Source organism: Lepidochelys kempii, chromosome 7, assembly GCF_965140285.1.
Source record: "Lepidochelys kempii isolate rLepKem1 chromosome 7, rLepKem1.hap1, whole genome shotgun sequence".
Classification (NCBI taxonomy): domain Eukaryota; kingdom Metazoa; phylum Chordata; order Testudines; family Cheloniidae; genus Lepidochelys; species Lepidochelys kempii.
Window position 1 is genome coordinate 84910701 of NC_136386.1, and position 17088 is coordinate 84927788.

At 42.4% G+C, this 17088-nt stretch overlaps 1 protein-coding gene across 4 annotated transcripts in view; it reads left to right on the forward strand.

Annotated features, from left to right (window-relative positions):
- Window positions 1–17088, forward strand: part of LRRC20 (leucine rich repeat containing 20) — a 152233-nt gene that overhangs the window by 79178 nt on the left and 55967 nt on the right. For all 4 annotated transcript variants that reach the window (XM_073353591.2, XM_073353592.2, XM_073353596.2 and 1 more), the window contains one exon: window positions 9–158. In XM_073353591.2, coding sequence (XP_073209692.2) covers window positions 9–158 — 150 coding nt within the window. The remainder of the gene's footprint in view (window positions 1–8; window positions 159–17088) is intronic.

Sequence of the window (17088 nt, forward strand, 5' to 3'; positions counted from 1 at the left end):
CACTACAGATTTGGCTGACTGCAAGTTGATGATGTTCCCTATTGGCATTTACAAAGTCATGAGGAATGTCGCCGAAGGGATACATCTCATAACTCTGGCCAATAATGAACTCAAGTCTGTGACCAGCAAATTCATCACCACCTTCAGCCAGATGAGAGGTAGGAGTGAGTCTCCTGAAGTAACCACAAAAAAGGAGAGAAAGGGATAGACCTGTTTGTTGCTAGATGCCTGTAACACAATGTTTTTGACACATGGGTCTGCAGCTGTCTTTGTGAATGGTGCACTGAATAATGGTGATATAGATTCTGTTACAGCTTGTGCTAAATGGAACACAATATTTCTCATTATTTTCATTCTCATACTGTATTACAATCTCCATATAGTATGTTGGGATCTGTTCTTTCACAAAATAAATTTGGCTTCCAGTAATCCCTAAAGTGAGACATGGTATTAAGGGCTGACTCCCTTAAATGAGTATTACAGTCGTATAACTCATGGACATAAATGGTATAACTCCTGATCTGCACTTCTGTAAGGGAGATAAGAATCTGGTGTTCTATCTTGACAAAATGCCTGTGCATAAGATTACAGATGCTATATATCAACAGTGAGGTGAATTGGCAGTGCTCTGTGGTGTCACAGGACTTGAATAATAGGGGATATTGCAGGTCAAGACTGAGGTCCATTGGCAGAGCTGTGTGGAAAGTTTTTATATGTTGCCAACCTGCACTTACCAGGCTTTTGTCAGTCCACTCAAATTCAATTTTTGAGGTGACAAGTTACTTATATCTACTTAAAATCTAGGATGACAAATTCACACAATGAACAACCAGTGCCGGAGCTAGAAATATTTTTCTTAACACGATTATCATACAATACATAACTATTTCAGCAACAAGACACTCTGTTCAAAAACTGCTTCCTTCTCTTGAAAGAATGGACATTTTGTCATCACTTCCTACCATTTATTTTTGGCAACTGAAGAAAAGCTTGGAGGCTTTGCCACTTTGTGTGAAAGGAGAGCACAATCTCTCTTTTTTTGAGATATGTAGGTGAAAACCCTTATTCAAAGCTTATATAATTCAATGGGAGAGTGCACTTTCAATTGGGTCCTAACAGGAGTCGTCTCCTAGTTGCAAAGGATGAGAGTCTCCTCTCACACACACACACACACACACCCCGGTCTCCTCACACACACACACACACACACACACACACACACACACACACCCCCGGTGCATGGCTGAGCCACTTATCAGAAAAGTACCTATTGTACTTGGGGGCAGCAGTTGCTTCCTTGCCACACGCCAAACTTATCATTTACTAATTTGATGTCTCAGTCACACCATAGTCTCTCATCTCTTTATATACCCAGTTATCTTTTTGTATCCAGCCTTTTGGGTTCATCTGCACTATGTCTTTTAAGCTTGTAACCAGGTCATATAGCATGATTAATTTTAAATATGGTTTATGTCTATATACAGCATTGTTACTTGCTGTGGAAGCTTAGTAGCATGGAAGGGTGTAACCTTACCTTGTTACACCCTTGGATAACTAGCCATGAGTGTGTACAGAAGCTGGGGCTGGATGACAGGATGGATCACTCAATAATTGTTGTTCTGTTCATTTCCTCTGAAGTCTCTGGTGCTGTCAGAAGACAGGTTCTGGACTATGTGGACCATTTAGTCTGAGCCAGTATGGCCATCTTTATGTTTTTATGTACAGGGAGGGTGATTAGGGTTCCTACATCTTTTTCTTCACATTCCTGTGCCCATATAACTCTGGAAGGAAGTCTTGTCTTATAATCTGAGAATGTATCGTTTTTCACAGATACATATTTTGATTTATTAATTACATAACTGTGGTGAGGTGACTATGAATGAAATGTCACTGCCAGTGCATCACTTCTCCCTTCCACCTACCATGATTTCAAGGTTTACTTTAAACCCTGGAAGTGCAGCTCTCTTTATCCTTCCTGACCCTCTATATTACGGAAAGGGGCACTTATTCCCTCTTCCATGTTCCTTCTGAACATTTCCCCTGAGTATCTGATTATGCTTCCTTCCCAAACCAATAGTACACCCTAACTGAAAAGGCCAAGGCTCTATGCCAATAGTAAATGGTGGTATCCTAGCAGTGACTGGATAGCTGGGGTAATAATGGTTTGTAGTTGCTGGAATGTAGTCTTTTACTGACTGCAAGAAGCTTTTTTGCCAGTAATGTCTTGTGAACGTAGGCAGGTACAACTTAAAGGAGTGGGCAGGGAAGTGGGGATGGGAAGCTACTTTACTGTTGACGGAGATGGCCTAATGTTGATCATCAAAACTTATCACACATCATTTTTGCACTCCTGGAAAAATGGTGTTTGCTAGCTTATTTTGTTATAACCATTACGGCTGATTTTTTTTTAAAGTATTACTTTTATTTTGTAATGCAAGTAGCCAAAATAACCCAATACAAAGAGTGAGTGAGTCATGTCTAAACTCCTTATAAACAAGTGCGTGAAATAATATTTAGGCTAGATTAAACCATTTAAAGAATTAGTGTTGACATGTCAGCTGTCTCTCTTTATTCAGAGCTGAGGGAGGTTAGTATTTAATTCTCCGTCTCCTCCATGTTGGACATGGAGGCCACAAAACAGTGGGGTATTTGGGGTCTCCATGGCAATGGGAGAAATAACAGATCTTTGTTCTAAACCTGGGTTTAGGATTGCCATTCAGGAAGCACTCCCAGAATTATCTGCCTCCAGTGGCATACATGGCAGACTCCAGTCCAGGGCTTCCTTTGAAGCTGAAATTTCACAGGATCTTTGAATGATTTTTAATTAAATGTCTGTTTCTTCATGGGCTTTGGGGTTTTCCTCCTCAAAACCGCTAAACTTAAAACAAAAAATTCTTCTGGCTCAGTGAGGAGGGTGAATGTCGCACTCTCTGAGAAGTGACAGACAGCAAGCCCCAGGAATTCTGTTTCCAGATAGTGAGGGGCTAAGGTCCACCCCTTGGGATGGGTGAGCAGACTGCATGGAAACTCCCTTCACTGAGCCCGAGCCAGAATCAGTGGCATGAAAGTAGGGTAAGGTGATTTTTTTTCCTTTTCCTTAAAGCCCCCTGCCTCTTCCCTAAGCATGGGATGCCATTCGCATAGCTGGCAGAGTAAGCAGAAAAGTTTCACTGGAGCCTTCTGAATCTCAGGGGAAGTGGGAAAGCAAGGTCCCCTCCCATAGTAACCAGGAAAAAGAAATTCCTTGTCCCACCTAGCACATATATATGAGCTATGCTGAGGTGGTTGAGAAGGCCACAAAACATCCCCCTTTCCCACAAACTGTTTCAGGTGCAAAGCCTCAACTGCCATGAAAGGTATGGGCTCCTGTGACCTTTTTGATACCAGTGTCTCATTTGTCCTCAGTGATTCTGGCTCAGTCCTCGTTCTGCGCAGTTGGCTCCACTCAGTCCACACCCAGCAGCAGGCAGCGATGGTGAAGTGATTAAGTAGCTACTATTATTTTCAGGGAAATAATGCAGGTTACAAGTCTGCAGACTGTCCTTTCAATCTACCTGGAAATACACTGTTCTCCTCATAGGACCTCTCTCAATTAGCAGTCTCAGGGGTTTGGCCCAGGGACTGGTGAATGATATTGGTTACAGTGTGCACTTAAAAGAGCAGCAGAAAGTCTTAAAACCTCTTATGAAAGTCTCCCTTCTAGATCCTCTAAAGAGAAGGAGAAATAACTAAAGCTGGGGCTTTGAGCAGGATACCTCAACTCCTCAGCCAAACTTCCAGCATTAAGCATGAATAAGGGTTTAATTTCATGGGTGCTTACAGTTTTTAGATCAGCTAGACTTTGAGTTCATCACAAGCCTGGTTGGAAACCTGTTGATTTAACCTCTCTACATCCAACTTCAGTTGGAAAACTAAAAAAGTGCAAGAAAAAGACATTCAAAAGCAGAGGTTATGGTCCCCTTATCTCAAAAAAGGTCTAAAAGGCCTCCTTTATGCCTTCCCCGCCCCTCCCCAGCCACAAAGCTTAAAGATGGTTGTGAGGGAACAGGCCACAATGATTGTCACCTTTTCATTAAACTTCAGGTTTTGGTTCTTAGATCTAAATTAGATACAGTTAGAATCTCGGACAATGAAATCTGGTCTTTTCTCAAACTGGAGGTCCTGACCCAAAAAAAGGGCCTCAAGTCTGTTGTAGAGGGGTCACAGTATTGCCACCCTTATGTCTATGCTGCCTTCAGAGCTGGGCGGCGAGAGAGCAGCGGCTGCTGGCTGGAAACCCAGCTTTGAAGGCTATGCCGCTCCTGGTGACAGTGCTACCTTCAGAGCTCAGCACCCTTCCAGCAAGTGCTGCACTCCAGCTACCCAGTTCTGAAGGCAGCACAGAAGTAAGGGTGGAATAACCCGGAACCCCCCACAGTAGCTTTCAACCCCCTGTTGGGTCGTGACCTCCAGTTTGAGAACCCTAACTTAAGGGCTTTACATGTTTATGTTTTGCCATTTTTCAATATATATTCATGCTCTGTGACAACTCCGTCAAATTTAAGATTTAAATATCTGAAATCATGACATTCAAGATTTTTAAGATATGACCATGAAATGTACGAAAATGGATCGTGAATTTGGTAGGGCCCTAGAGATGAACTACATACCACCGTGAAGCCTATCTGACATGGAGGGAACTGAGAGAGGGGAAATTCTGACTTATCGGTGAGTTTTCATTCTTGGACCCTCCACTGTCTAGGAAGGAATACTACAGAAAATGATCTGGGGATTATAGTGGATCACAAAGTAAATATGAGTGAACAGTTTAACATGTTGCAAAAAAAGTGAACATAATTCTGCGATGTAGTAGCAGGAGTGTTGTGAGCAAGACACAAGAAGTAATTCTTCCAGTCTACTCAGCATTGATAAGGCCTCAGCTAGGGTACTGTGTCCAGTTCTGGAGAAGAGAAAACTGAGAGGAGACATCATAACAGTCTTCAAGTACATAAAAGGTTGTTATGAAGAGGAGGGTGATAAATTGTCATCAGTGGATAAGGAGAGGACAATGGTCTTAATTTGCAGCAATTTAGGTTAGACATTAGAAAAAAACTTCCTAACTGAATAAGGATAGTTAAGCATTGGAACAAATTATGTAGGGACATTGTGGAATTTCTGTGTCTGGAGGTTTTTAAGAGCAGTTAGACAAACACCTGTCAGGTATGGTCTAGATAATATTTAGTCCTGCTTCAGTGCAGGGGACTAGACTAGATGACCTATCCAGTCCCTTCCAGTCCTACATTTCTGTGATTCAATGTCAGTCTGATCCTCCCTTGGAGGACTGCATTATGTGAAGGGCTTTTTTTGGGATATTTCTCACTTAAATAGTTTGAAGGGGAAGAAAGTGTTCTTCTAGGAAACATTTATATTTTATGTTAAATCCCTGCTGCAGATAATTTAGTTGAATAGCACTTCTAAACTTTTGTGTCACTAGTATTTTTTTTTTCTTTTCAAGTTTTGGAAGCTATTGTTATGGAAAGCTCTTCCTGAGGGGCAATCCTAAACCCAGGCTCAGAAAAAAGATTTACTCTGCCTCTAGTTGTCATGGAGACAAGGAACACCACACAGTGAACTGTCTGACATGGTGCTAGAATGAAATTTCACAGGTAAAACAGAATTTTCCCTTGTGCAGGAGTTCAGGGGAGTGGGAAAGCACCTCTTTCCAACCAATTTGCACACAAGGCCAAGAGTACAACAAGATTCTGTCAAAGGGAGAGCTGGAGTTGTTTGTGTGCTGGCTCATTTGCTTGTTTAAGTGGCACAGGTGGTCTTTTGGCTCTAGTATGGATTGTTAATGGGCTGAAGGCTTGTGCTAGAGATAGACCTTGATGAATAACCCTCTTCCAAACATGCTTGAACCATGAGAAAGTTCAGATCCAGGTACAAACATCTCTGTGCAATCTCTACATCATGGATTTTGCTGGTTGCCTCCTTCGTCAGTGCAGCGCCAGACAAACAGGTCACAAGACAATGCTGGCACCTCATCTGTCTGCCCTTTCACTATGTAAATTCTTCACGTTATCACAGATCTAGAAGAATGAATCCAGGTCCCTGTGCTACCGTTAAACTTCTTAGTTCGGCCCCATGCTGCTGAAGAAATCTAGTTCAGCAAGCAGTTGCTTGCATCTTTATTTTAAATTATTTCTTTAATATTTAAGCTTATGAAATAGCTTTTCCTTCTCCTCCCCCCACCCCCACCATCTTACAGGACACTGTTTGCCTGAAGACGCTTGGCAGAAGCAAAGAACAAATCCTTCGAAACAACAAACAGTTATCTCTGTGTGGCATACTTGGTTTTATTTTGTGGGGGATTTTTGTTTTTTGAAGGACAGGACGGAGCAGGGGAAAAACAGAAACAACGGTGGTATTATTCTTGATCTAGTGCCATAATGGATCTCCTAGGTATATTCGGAGACATGAGACTGAAGGCTGAGTGTGCCCAGCAACCCAAAAGGGCAGATATGATGTAATTACATATCCTGGACAGTACTATGATACTGATTAAATGGCTGCCTTGAATGCTTTGGCTGAATTCTGACCTGAGTGGATTTAGTCTCATAATTATACAGCTCAGACTTCTAGGACCAAGTGTACTGGTGTGCATCTAGATTTAACTCTGGTAGTTTACACTTGTTTAATTGAGAGATTACCGATGGACATCATACCAGAAGGATTGAAGATAAAAAATCCTTCTACAATCTACGTACCACACAGACTATGCTGCCACACACTGTAAAAGAAACTGTGGAACCACCTGATCAACATCCTCTACAGCAAACAGGGAAAGATTAAGAATGAGCTCTCAAAACTGGATACTCTCATAAAAAAACAAGCTTCCACACAAACTTCATTGTGGCTGGACTTTACAAAAACTAGACAGGCCATTTACAACACACACTTTGCTTCTCTACAAAGGAAAAAGGACACTAAACTATCTAAACTACTACATACCACAAGGGGCCACAACAGTGGTTCCCTTAACCCACCCAACAATATTATTAATCTATCCAGCTATATTCTTAGCCCAGCAGAAGAATCTGTCCTGTCTCAAGGCCTCTCCTTCTGTCCCTCCACCCCCATGAACATGATACAGTTCTGTGGTGACCTAGAATCCTACTTTCGATATCTCCGACTCAAGGAATATTTCCAACACACCTCTGAACAGCATACTAACCCACAGAGACCTTCCTACCAACACTACAAAAAGAAGGATTCTACGTGGACGACTCCTGAAGGTCAAAACAACGGACTGGACTTCTGCAGAGTGCTTCTGCCGACGGGCATGGGCTGAAATTGTGGAAAAGCAACATCACTTGCCCCATAACCTCAGCCGTCCAGAATACAATGCCATCCACAGCCTCAGGAACAACTCTGACATCATAATCAAAAAGGTTGACAAAGGAGGTTCTGTCATCATCATGAATAGGTCGTAATATGAACAAGAGTCTGCTAGGCACCTCATTCTACAGGCCATTACCCTCTGATCCCACTGAGAGTTACCAAAAGAAACTACACCATCTGCTGAAGAAACTCCCTGAAAAAGCACAAGAACAAATCTGCAGAAACACCCCCTAGAACCCCAAACAGGGGTATTCTATCTGCTACCCAAGATCCATAAACTTGGAAATCCTGGATGCCCCATCATCTCAGGCATTGGCACCCTGACAGTAGGATTGTCTGGCTATGTAGACTCTCCTCAGGCCCTACGCTACCAGCACTCCTAGCTATCTTCAAGGCACCACTGACTTCCTGAGGAAACTATAATCCACTGGTGATCTTCCAGAAAACACCATCCTGGCCACTATGGATGTAGAAGCCCTCTACACCAACTTTCCACTCAAAGATGGACTACAAGCTGTCAGGAACAGTATGCCCGATAATGTCACGGCAAACCTGGTGGCTGAACTTTGTGACTTTGTCCTCACCCACAACTATTTCACATTTGCGGACAATGTATACCTTCAAGTCAGCGGAACTGCTATGGGTACCCTCATGGCCCCACAGTATGCCAACATCTTTATGGCTGACTTAGAACAACGCTTCCTCAGCTCTCGTCCCCTAATGCCCCTACTCTACTTGTGCTACATTGATGACATCTTCATCATCTGGACCCATGGAAAAGAGGCCCTTGAGGAATTCCACCTTGATATCAACAATTTCCATCCCATCATCCACCTCAGCCTGGACCAGTCCACACAAGAGATCCACTTCCTGGACACTACAGTACTAATAAGCGATGGTCACATAAACACCACCCTATACCAGAAACCTACTGACTGCTATACTTACCTACATGCCTCCAGCTTTCATCCAGACCACACCACACGATCCATTGTCTACAGCCAAGCTCTGCGGTACAACCGCATTTGCTCCAACCCCTCAGACAGAGACAAACACCTACAAGATCTCTATCAAGCATTCTTACAACTACAATACCCACCTTTTGAAGTGAAGAAACAGATTGACAGAGCCAGAAGAGTACCCAGAAGTCACCTACTACAGGACAGGCCCAACAAAGAAAGTAACAGAACACCACTAGCGGTCACCTTCAGCCCCCAACTAAAACCTCTCCAGCGCATCATCAAGGATCTGCAACCTATCCTGAAAGATGATCCCTCACTCTCACAGACCCTGAGAGGCAGGCCAGTCCTTGCTTACAGACAGCCCCCCAACCTGAAGCAAGTACTCACCAGCAACCACACAACAGAACCACTAACCCAGGAACCTATCCTTGCAACAAAGCCCGTTGCCAACTCTGTCCACATATCTATTCAAGGGACACCATCATAGGACCTAATCACATCAGCCATACTATCAGAGGCTCGCTCACCTGCACATCTACCAATGTGATATATGCCAGCAATGCCCCTCTGCCATGTACATTGGCCAAATTGTACAGTCTCTATGCAAAAGAATAAATGGACACAAATCGGACATCAAGAATTATAACATTCAAAAACCAGTCAGAGAACACTTCAACCTCCCTGGACACTCAATTACAGACCTAAAAGTCGCAATTATTCAACAAAAAAACTTCAAAAACAGACTCCAACGAGAAACTGCAGAACTGGAATTAATTTACAAACTGGACACCATTAAATTAGGCTTGAATAAAGACTGGGAGCGGATGAGTCATTACACAAACTAAAAACTATTTCCCCATGCTAATTTTCTCCCTACTGTTACTCACACCTTCTTGTCAACCGTTTGAAATGGGCCATCCTGATTATCACTACAAAAGGGTTTTTTTCTCCTGCTGATAATAGCCCACCTTAATTGATGAATCTCGTTAGAGTTGGTATGGCAACCCCCATTTTTTCATGTTCTCTGTATGTATATATATATCTTTCTACTGTATTTTCTACTACATGCATCTGATGGAGTGGGCTTTAGCCCATGAAAGCTTATGCTCAAATAAATTTGTTAGTCTCTAAGGTGCCACAAGTACTCCTCGTTCTTTTTGCTGATACAGGCTAACACGGCTACCACTCTGATACTTTGCCCCTAGTCATCAGCTGATTAGATGGCCTCCTCAGCCACAAGCCGCTTAGTTATGGCAGATAAACCACAAATCCTCTTGCCTATGAAGGAGTCTGTTTCCTTTGATTCTTGAAGAGAAATTGGCTTCTTGAAGGGTGGGAAGGGTACCGTGGTACCAAATAATTTCCTACTTAGGGTGAGGGAGTATAATTATACATCCTACTTCTTCACCATGCTTGTGGAGGGATTGAAATACAAGTTTAAAAGAAGGGAAGGGAATCTGGACACAACTGAATATAGAAAGTGGAAAAAGAGGCAAGAGTTGATGTGATGTTTAGGGCCCAGAATGCATGGGCCCTTGAAATGGACTACTGGCTAATTAGCCTTCTTAATATAATATTTAGCATTTATAGATAATAGTTCTTTACACTCTAAGCTCCTCACCAAAGCACGAATATATTCCTCGTGTTGTTATTAATACATAGGCATTCTCTCTCCATAGCATTAATATTTTATCTGTAACATTAATTCATCAGTCTCCTAGCAGCTGGAAGCATTCACATGAGGGGGATGTTAGATCTGCTCCCCCTGTTCTCTGCACATTCTGCTTTGGCACATCTGACCATTTTGTGGAGACAGTGTGCATGCAAAACTGTGAGGCGTGAAGAACATTCTTCGGAGGGAAGGATGCTGAAGTTTGCACTGACTGAATATGGAAAGTGACAGAAGTAAATTCCTCTGCTTACTTTCAAGGAAGAGTGCAACTAAGATCTAGAGAATTATAAAAGGGTTCTTAGCTCCTGTTACCCCATTGGAATTCAGGTTTTCAGTTTAACTGCTTGTATCCAAATAAAAAAACAAGTTTGAAAGGCACAGGAAAGTAAAAGACTCTAAATATCAATTTGTTAAAATAAATTTCAATTGCATAAGCTTTTAAAGAGTTTAATACCATCTTTTAATGCTGCTGTGATAATGTTATGTTGAGCCTTCTGGAACACTCATCTCTGCTTCATGGGTTTTCTCTTTATAAGAACAGATGAGTATTACAATAACAAAATGATTGGAAGTTAAAGCTAGACAAATTCAGATGGGAAATAAGGTATAAATTTTCAACAGTGAGGGTAATTAACCACTGGAATAATTTACCAAGAGTTATGGAGAATGCTCCATTACTGACAAGTTCTAAATCAAGATTGAATGTTTCTTTAAAAGATATGCTCTAGGAATTATTTTGGGGAAGTTCTATGGCCTGTGTTACACAGGACGTCAGACTAGATTATCACAATGGTCCCTTCTGACATTGCAAATTCCTAGATTCCTAGTATCCAAACAATGAGAGGGCTCCGAGATATGACCATAAGCATGGGCGAGACAGTGGAAGTACCCGGAGGTCACTTTAAGCTAATAACTGGTAAGCTCTGTTTAAAATTGGCACTTCCCTCAATAGTTTAAAAACTCTTAAAGGGAAAACTTTGTTTCAGGGATATTTTGTTCACATAATGCACTGTGTGAATGTTAGATACAACAAGGCAGATCTTAAGAAGGAAGCTTCTAAAATGTGTTGTTGATTTGGTGCTGGCTCTGCTTTTGCTTTCTTTTTAGTTTTAACTTTTTTTTACTTTTTAGTTGGGAGAGAGGAGGGAGGACAATCCCTGTCTGAGGATGAGCCGGGAAACAGCAATTCCTTGCTGATTAAGGCTTCCCCATGGCTCTAAGTGTTACATTTATTTAGCAAAGTGATTCAGGAAGTTTGACAAGTGAATGTTCTGAACCCTATGACCCAGTCTCCCTCGTAAATTGGCTACATAGAATTTCATTTAAAACCACGCTTCTGCAGGAATTTCTGTAATCTCTACAGTTCATAGCCCTATCAGCCAGTACAAGTGGGCATGCTTCCACTGTGTGCCAAGGATCATGGGAGTGTTGTGGAGAAAGTGAGTAAGGAAGTGTTATTTACTAATACACATAACACAAGACCCAGGGGCCACCCAATGAAATTAATAGGCAACAGGTTTAAAACAAACAAAAGGAAGTATTTCTTCACACAACACAGTTGACAAGTGGAATTTATTGCCAGGGGATATTGTGAAGGCCAAAATTATAACGGGATTCAGAAAAGAATTAGATAAGTTTATGGAGGATAGGTCCATCAATGGCTATTAGCTGACATGGTCAGGGATGCAACCCTGTGCTTTGGGTGTCCCCAGCCTCTGACTGCCAGAAGCTGGGAGTGGACAAGAGTGGGTCACTTGTTGATTATCTGTTCTGTTCACTCCCTCTGAAGCAACTGGCATTGGCTGCTGTCAGAAGACAGGATACTGGGCTAGATGGACCATTTGTCTGACCCAGTATGGCTGGTCTTACGAGGTATGGATCTTTCTGAAGCATCATTCCTCCCAGAGCTTCCATTGGGCAGTACACTGATGTAAGGTTGTCCTTAATAGGTGCCACCTAAATCAGAGTATATAGACAGTATAATGATACAGGACCAGCTCTAACTACTCATATCTCAATGGAAGTGTGCCACCTTATGCTAGCTGATAACTCATTCACATAATTTAACATGATGACCAAAAACTTGAGTTAATAAGTTAACTACTAGAACAACTTCTAGTGATTAAAAATAATTTGAAATGTTCTAAATTTACAAGTGTCCTGTTTAGGGTTACTATATTTCAAGTTCCTAAATTGAGGATACTGCCGGGGGAGCGGAGGGGGGTACAGCAGCTGCCACTCTTCAGCTGCCCAGCTCTGTAGGCTGCACCCACCTCCAGCATCAGCACAGAAGTAAGGGTGGCAATACCACACCATGCCACCTTTACTTCTGTGCTGCCCTAACGGAGATCAGAGGACCAAAAAAAGAGGTCATGTCCAAGTAAACCCAGATGTATGGTAACCCTAGTCCTGTTCAAATAATACGTTTTTAACTTGTGAATTTTTATAGCAAAAGTGAGATGGTCTTTAAATGCAATGGAGAATTAAAAACCAAAGTATAATCTCTGTCATTTTATGATAGACAGACAGTTCTGTTTAACTGTGATGTCACCATATACCAGGGAAAGTGGACAAGAGTGGGCAACTTCATCTTGTTTATTTGCTTACCTAAAGTCCTGTGCATCTGAATAAGTTTCTACGTCAATGGAGATGCACACCTGTGATGATAATAAAATAGTGGAAGAGACACAGAAGTACAACAGCCTGTTGAATTTTGCATTTTTATAACTTCTCCAGTTACAGGGAAATTTTTATATATATCTGATGGATTCTAAGTCATAGTGTAGCAAACTTCATTCTGTATTTATTTTCCCTTGGAAGAATTTGCTTTTGATGTAAGTTGAAAAGTGGCTGTGTTGGTTTGGGAATGATAGTAATTCTTCACATATAATAGTCTCAAATTATCTTTTAAAGCTCTGTAGTCTGTGAGCCATGTTGAATCTAGTTCGGGGTCATGTAAGGGCAAGAACTGTTTTTTCTGTGCCTAGACTGGGTTGATGTGCTTTTTATGTTTATTTTCCCGGGATTGAAAGGGACAAGGTCAAATTCGCCCCACAATGTTAGTTCTCTACAAACAAGTTCTCCCAGAAGCAAAGACCGAGAGAAATGTTTCCTTGATCTTTAAAAATGTCAATGGAAAGTTCCCTTTTAAAAAGTAAAGCAAATACACCCTTCTGCACTACTTTCAATGCAAACACTGCAGTGCTTTGGAACATCTAAGCAGAGAAAAATGTACAAAAAACCTTCTGCAACCCATTTTTTAAAATAATAAAATGTCAGTTACCTTTCTGAAATGTTCTGTCCCTAGACACAGACAAGGAAACATGTTTTAAAATTAGGAGCCTAGATTGTCCTACTGGGATCCCCATGTGCAGAGAACTCTCTTGCCTACACAGAAGGGGACTCTGGGACAGGGATGAGAAAAGCACATTGTGTTTCTTGTACCACCTGCCTCTGCTGGGCTTAGAAAAGATGATACAGTGTGAGACTGTAATTTTGGGGGTAGGCCTCCTGGGCTTTCCAGTAGAGGCCACATCCCTCTGGCTCGACAACATGTATGTGTGGCAGGGAGTGAAGGGGTGTCCTGTACAACAGCTTCCTTTCAGAGATTTCCCCACTACTTCCATTGAAGGGGATAATTTGGCCCTAACTTGATAGTGTTGTTTTAAGAGAGGTTGGGCAAGAGAAGCATGATCAAACACACCTCTGCCGTCTCCCTTTTTCTCCTCCTCAGCTCAGACCCTCCATTAACTTTCACTGTATATAACCTTGGTTTCATCTATGGCTATAAACTATCCTTTTTCTCCCATACTCCTCTTGTCTGCAAATGTACCTACCACCACCTCTGTGGTATTGTGTTGACTCCACTTAGTCTAATTCACTCCCGATTCTAATATATGGAGAATGCTACTGGCTGCCTTCTTCCTGATACAAAGGAATGTACCAGCGCCACCCTATTCATGGTCAACTCCACTGGCTTCCATTCATTTCAGGATTCAGTTCCAAATTGCCTTCCTCTATGGGTATGTCTACATTGCAGTCCGAGGTGTGACAACAACCAGTGCAGACATGCCTGAGCTAATGTTGATCAAACTAGCTCTAATAACAGTAGCAGTAAAGCCACAGCAGCCCAGGCTAGCTGCCTGAGCACATACTCAGGGTGTGTCTATGCTGCAGTTACACACCCATGGCTGGCCCATGCCAGGTGACCTAGACTTGCTGGGCTTGGGCTGCAGGGCTCTTTAATTGTGATGTAGATGTTCGGTTCAGGCTGCAGCCCCAGCTCTGGGATGCTCCCTCCTCACAGAGTCCTAGAGCCTGGACTCCAGCCTGAGCCCAGAAGTCTACACTGCAATTAAACAGCCGCACAGCCCAAGCCCTGGAAGCCCGAGGCAGCTGGCACAGGCAGGTTTTTCAGTGCAGTGTAGACATACTCTGAGAGTCCCAGATGGGCTTGTACGGCCCGTGCTGCTACCGCTACGCTGCTGCTGTTAATCAAGCTAGGTAGATCAAGGCTAGCTCAATACATCTGCTTGTACTGCAGTCATCCCTCTGACTGCAGTGTAGACGTACACCAGGGGTAGGCAACCTATGGCACCCATGCCAAAGTCGGCATGCGAGCTGATTTTCAGTGGCACTCACACTGCCCGGGTCCTGGCCACCAGTCCGGGGGGCTCTGCATTTTAATTTAATTTTAAATGAAGCATCTTAAATATTTTAAAAACCTTATTTACTTTACATACAACAATAGTTTAGTGTTATATTAAAGACTTATAGAAAGAGACCTTCTAAAAAGGTTAAAATGTATTACTGGCATGCGAAACCTTAAATTAGAGTGAATAAATGAAGACTCTGCACACCAGTTCTGAAAGGTTGCCGACCCCTGGTATACACCATGGAGCAGGCTGCTGCAAATTCTTCTAGGGTATCTTCTCCTCTGTATGTAAAGGGACAGAGAGGTGAATATTAATGAATGTGCTTGCAACCACTTCTTTTGCAAAAGCCTTCTTCTTTGAAGCCCTTGCCCTCTGGAGTAGCCTTCCCTTATCTCTCTGCTTCACTGAGTCTCTCTCTTTCAAAATTCTCATAAACACATGCTATTCCCTTCTCTCCTACAATTTACTATTAAACTCTGCAAACACTGAATTATGTCATCAGGGAATTGTGAATTTTATCAGTTCCTATCAGTCATCAAACAAAATACAATTGCATTTTATCACAGTGCTTTGGAGTAATCTAGGTCCTTCCACCAGTGGCTCAGAAAAGAAAAAGAAAATAAACTTCCTTACTATATTATTACTGTAGGAAATTAAGACAGATCTATTGTTTTTGTATGGGACTTACTGTAGAAAATTATATAATAGCATTTGAGTGGATGACAGATGCTGTCGTGAAACTGGACAGCCTTCCAATCCTTTCATCAAAATGCTCATGAGTGATAGAAGGTAAAACATTTAATTAATACAGAGTAAAGAAAATTAATCTGTCAGAAGAGCAAATACAGTTATGGAGAAAAGCAGTACATATGTTTTAGCTCTTGCCAACAGTGTTTGTCAGTTACGATGAAAAGAAGCTTTATTTATGCCACAAATGTGCATATTTATTGGCTTTATCAATGCCCTGGGGAGGAAGGGTTGGTAAGCAGAGAGGTTTTATTCCTTCAGAATAACTGTCCAGCAGATGCATAAACCTCTGTTTATTTTTCCCACTCTGCATCTGAACAAGAGCCAGTGCTACATCTCCTAGTGAATTCCCTGTATTACTGGCCACCTGTCTTGTCCAGGATTCTTATCAAAGAGGTGGCAAGCTCATGGTTTCACACTGAGGCATACCTCCAGTAACTGAAAAAATTAGTTACCTCACCAGGAAGTAGATCTCTCGTCTGCCATGAAGTCACACTGAAGTAAATCAGTGAATAAATAAGGAGCTCTAATCCTTATCATTAGTGGGTACTACATGTATATAGCAAGAGGAGAATACATGCCAGGTGCTCAGATAACACCATGATGGGGCAGCAGAAGAATGTGAATTGGACAATGTATAAATATCAGACTAAGGAGGCAAACAAACTGGTATACAGATAAGTGTTTATGATGTGTTTCAATATTTTTCCTTGTAAAATGCCCTCTGCTGTTGGGGGTAGAAGGAGGAGAATATCACCAGCTCTGCGATTGTGATCATCAGGACTGTGTAACCATAAGAAATCTTACCTGGTATTCTCTCAACTCCCCTTCTCTGTCCTTTCAGCCAAAGATGAGTTCCTGGGATTCCCTCTGAAGCCTTTCATCGCTATTCTTTGAGAGCTCAGTAGCATCCCCCCAGGGTAAAACAAGGCACTGTGCAGCACGGCCAGTGCCTGGTAGCTTAGGAAGCAACATAAACCAAAAACCACAATGAACTAATCAAGCTCTTTTTCCTAGAGACTGGGGAAGAAGAGAAATTTCTAATTGGGGAAGCACTCAGAAGCTGGAGTGATGGTAGCCATATAAGTAGCTAGATAGATCACGTTTGTCCCAAGTAAATGTCAGCCTTAATAGCAACTTCATAACTTATTTCAGTAGCCTGGCATCTGACTTCATGGCTTGTGAAATGACTCTAGAAGCTTGAGGAGGAGGAGGAGGAGCTGAGGTTGTGAAAGTTGGTGGATACTGCTTTGGTGCTGCTGTGTTTTGCAAGACATCATTGCAGTTACTACTTCTGAGGGCATTCTGTGCGAAAAATAGAAACATTCTGCATACAGTATTTTAAAATTCTGCATAATTCTGCAAATTTCACTTGTCAAATAAATGTGGAGGCTCCAGCATGGCATTGGGGAGTACAGGCCACTGGCTGCACAGAGGAGGAAGATCACTGTACAGCTGCCCCCGGACACGGACTCAGCAGTGAGGTTGCCCCCAACCCTGACACAGCTCAAGGACCGAGCCTGCCCCAGAAACACTCCAGGGCCATGCCCCTCTGTGCCAAGTGCACCAGGTGTGGGCAGGCAGGCTCAGCAAGGTAGCACCCAAGTGTGGGGGGATCCAGGTGTGGGTTGAGAGGGTTCTGTGTGGGGCAAACTGGGTGCGGGTAGCTCAG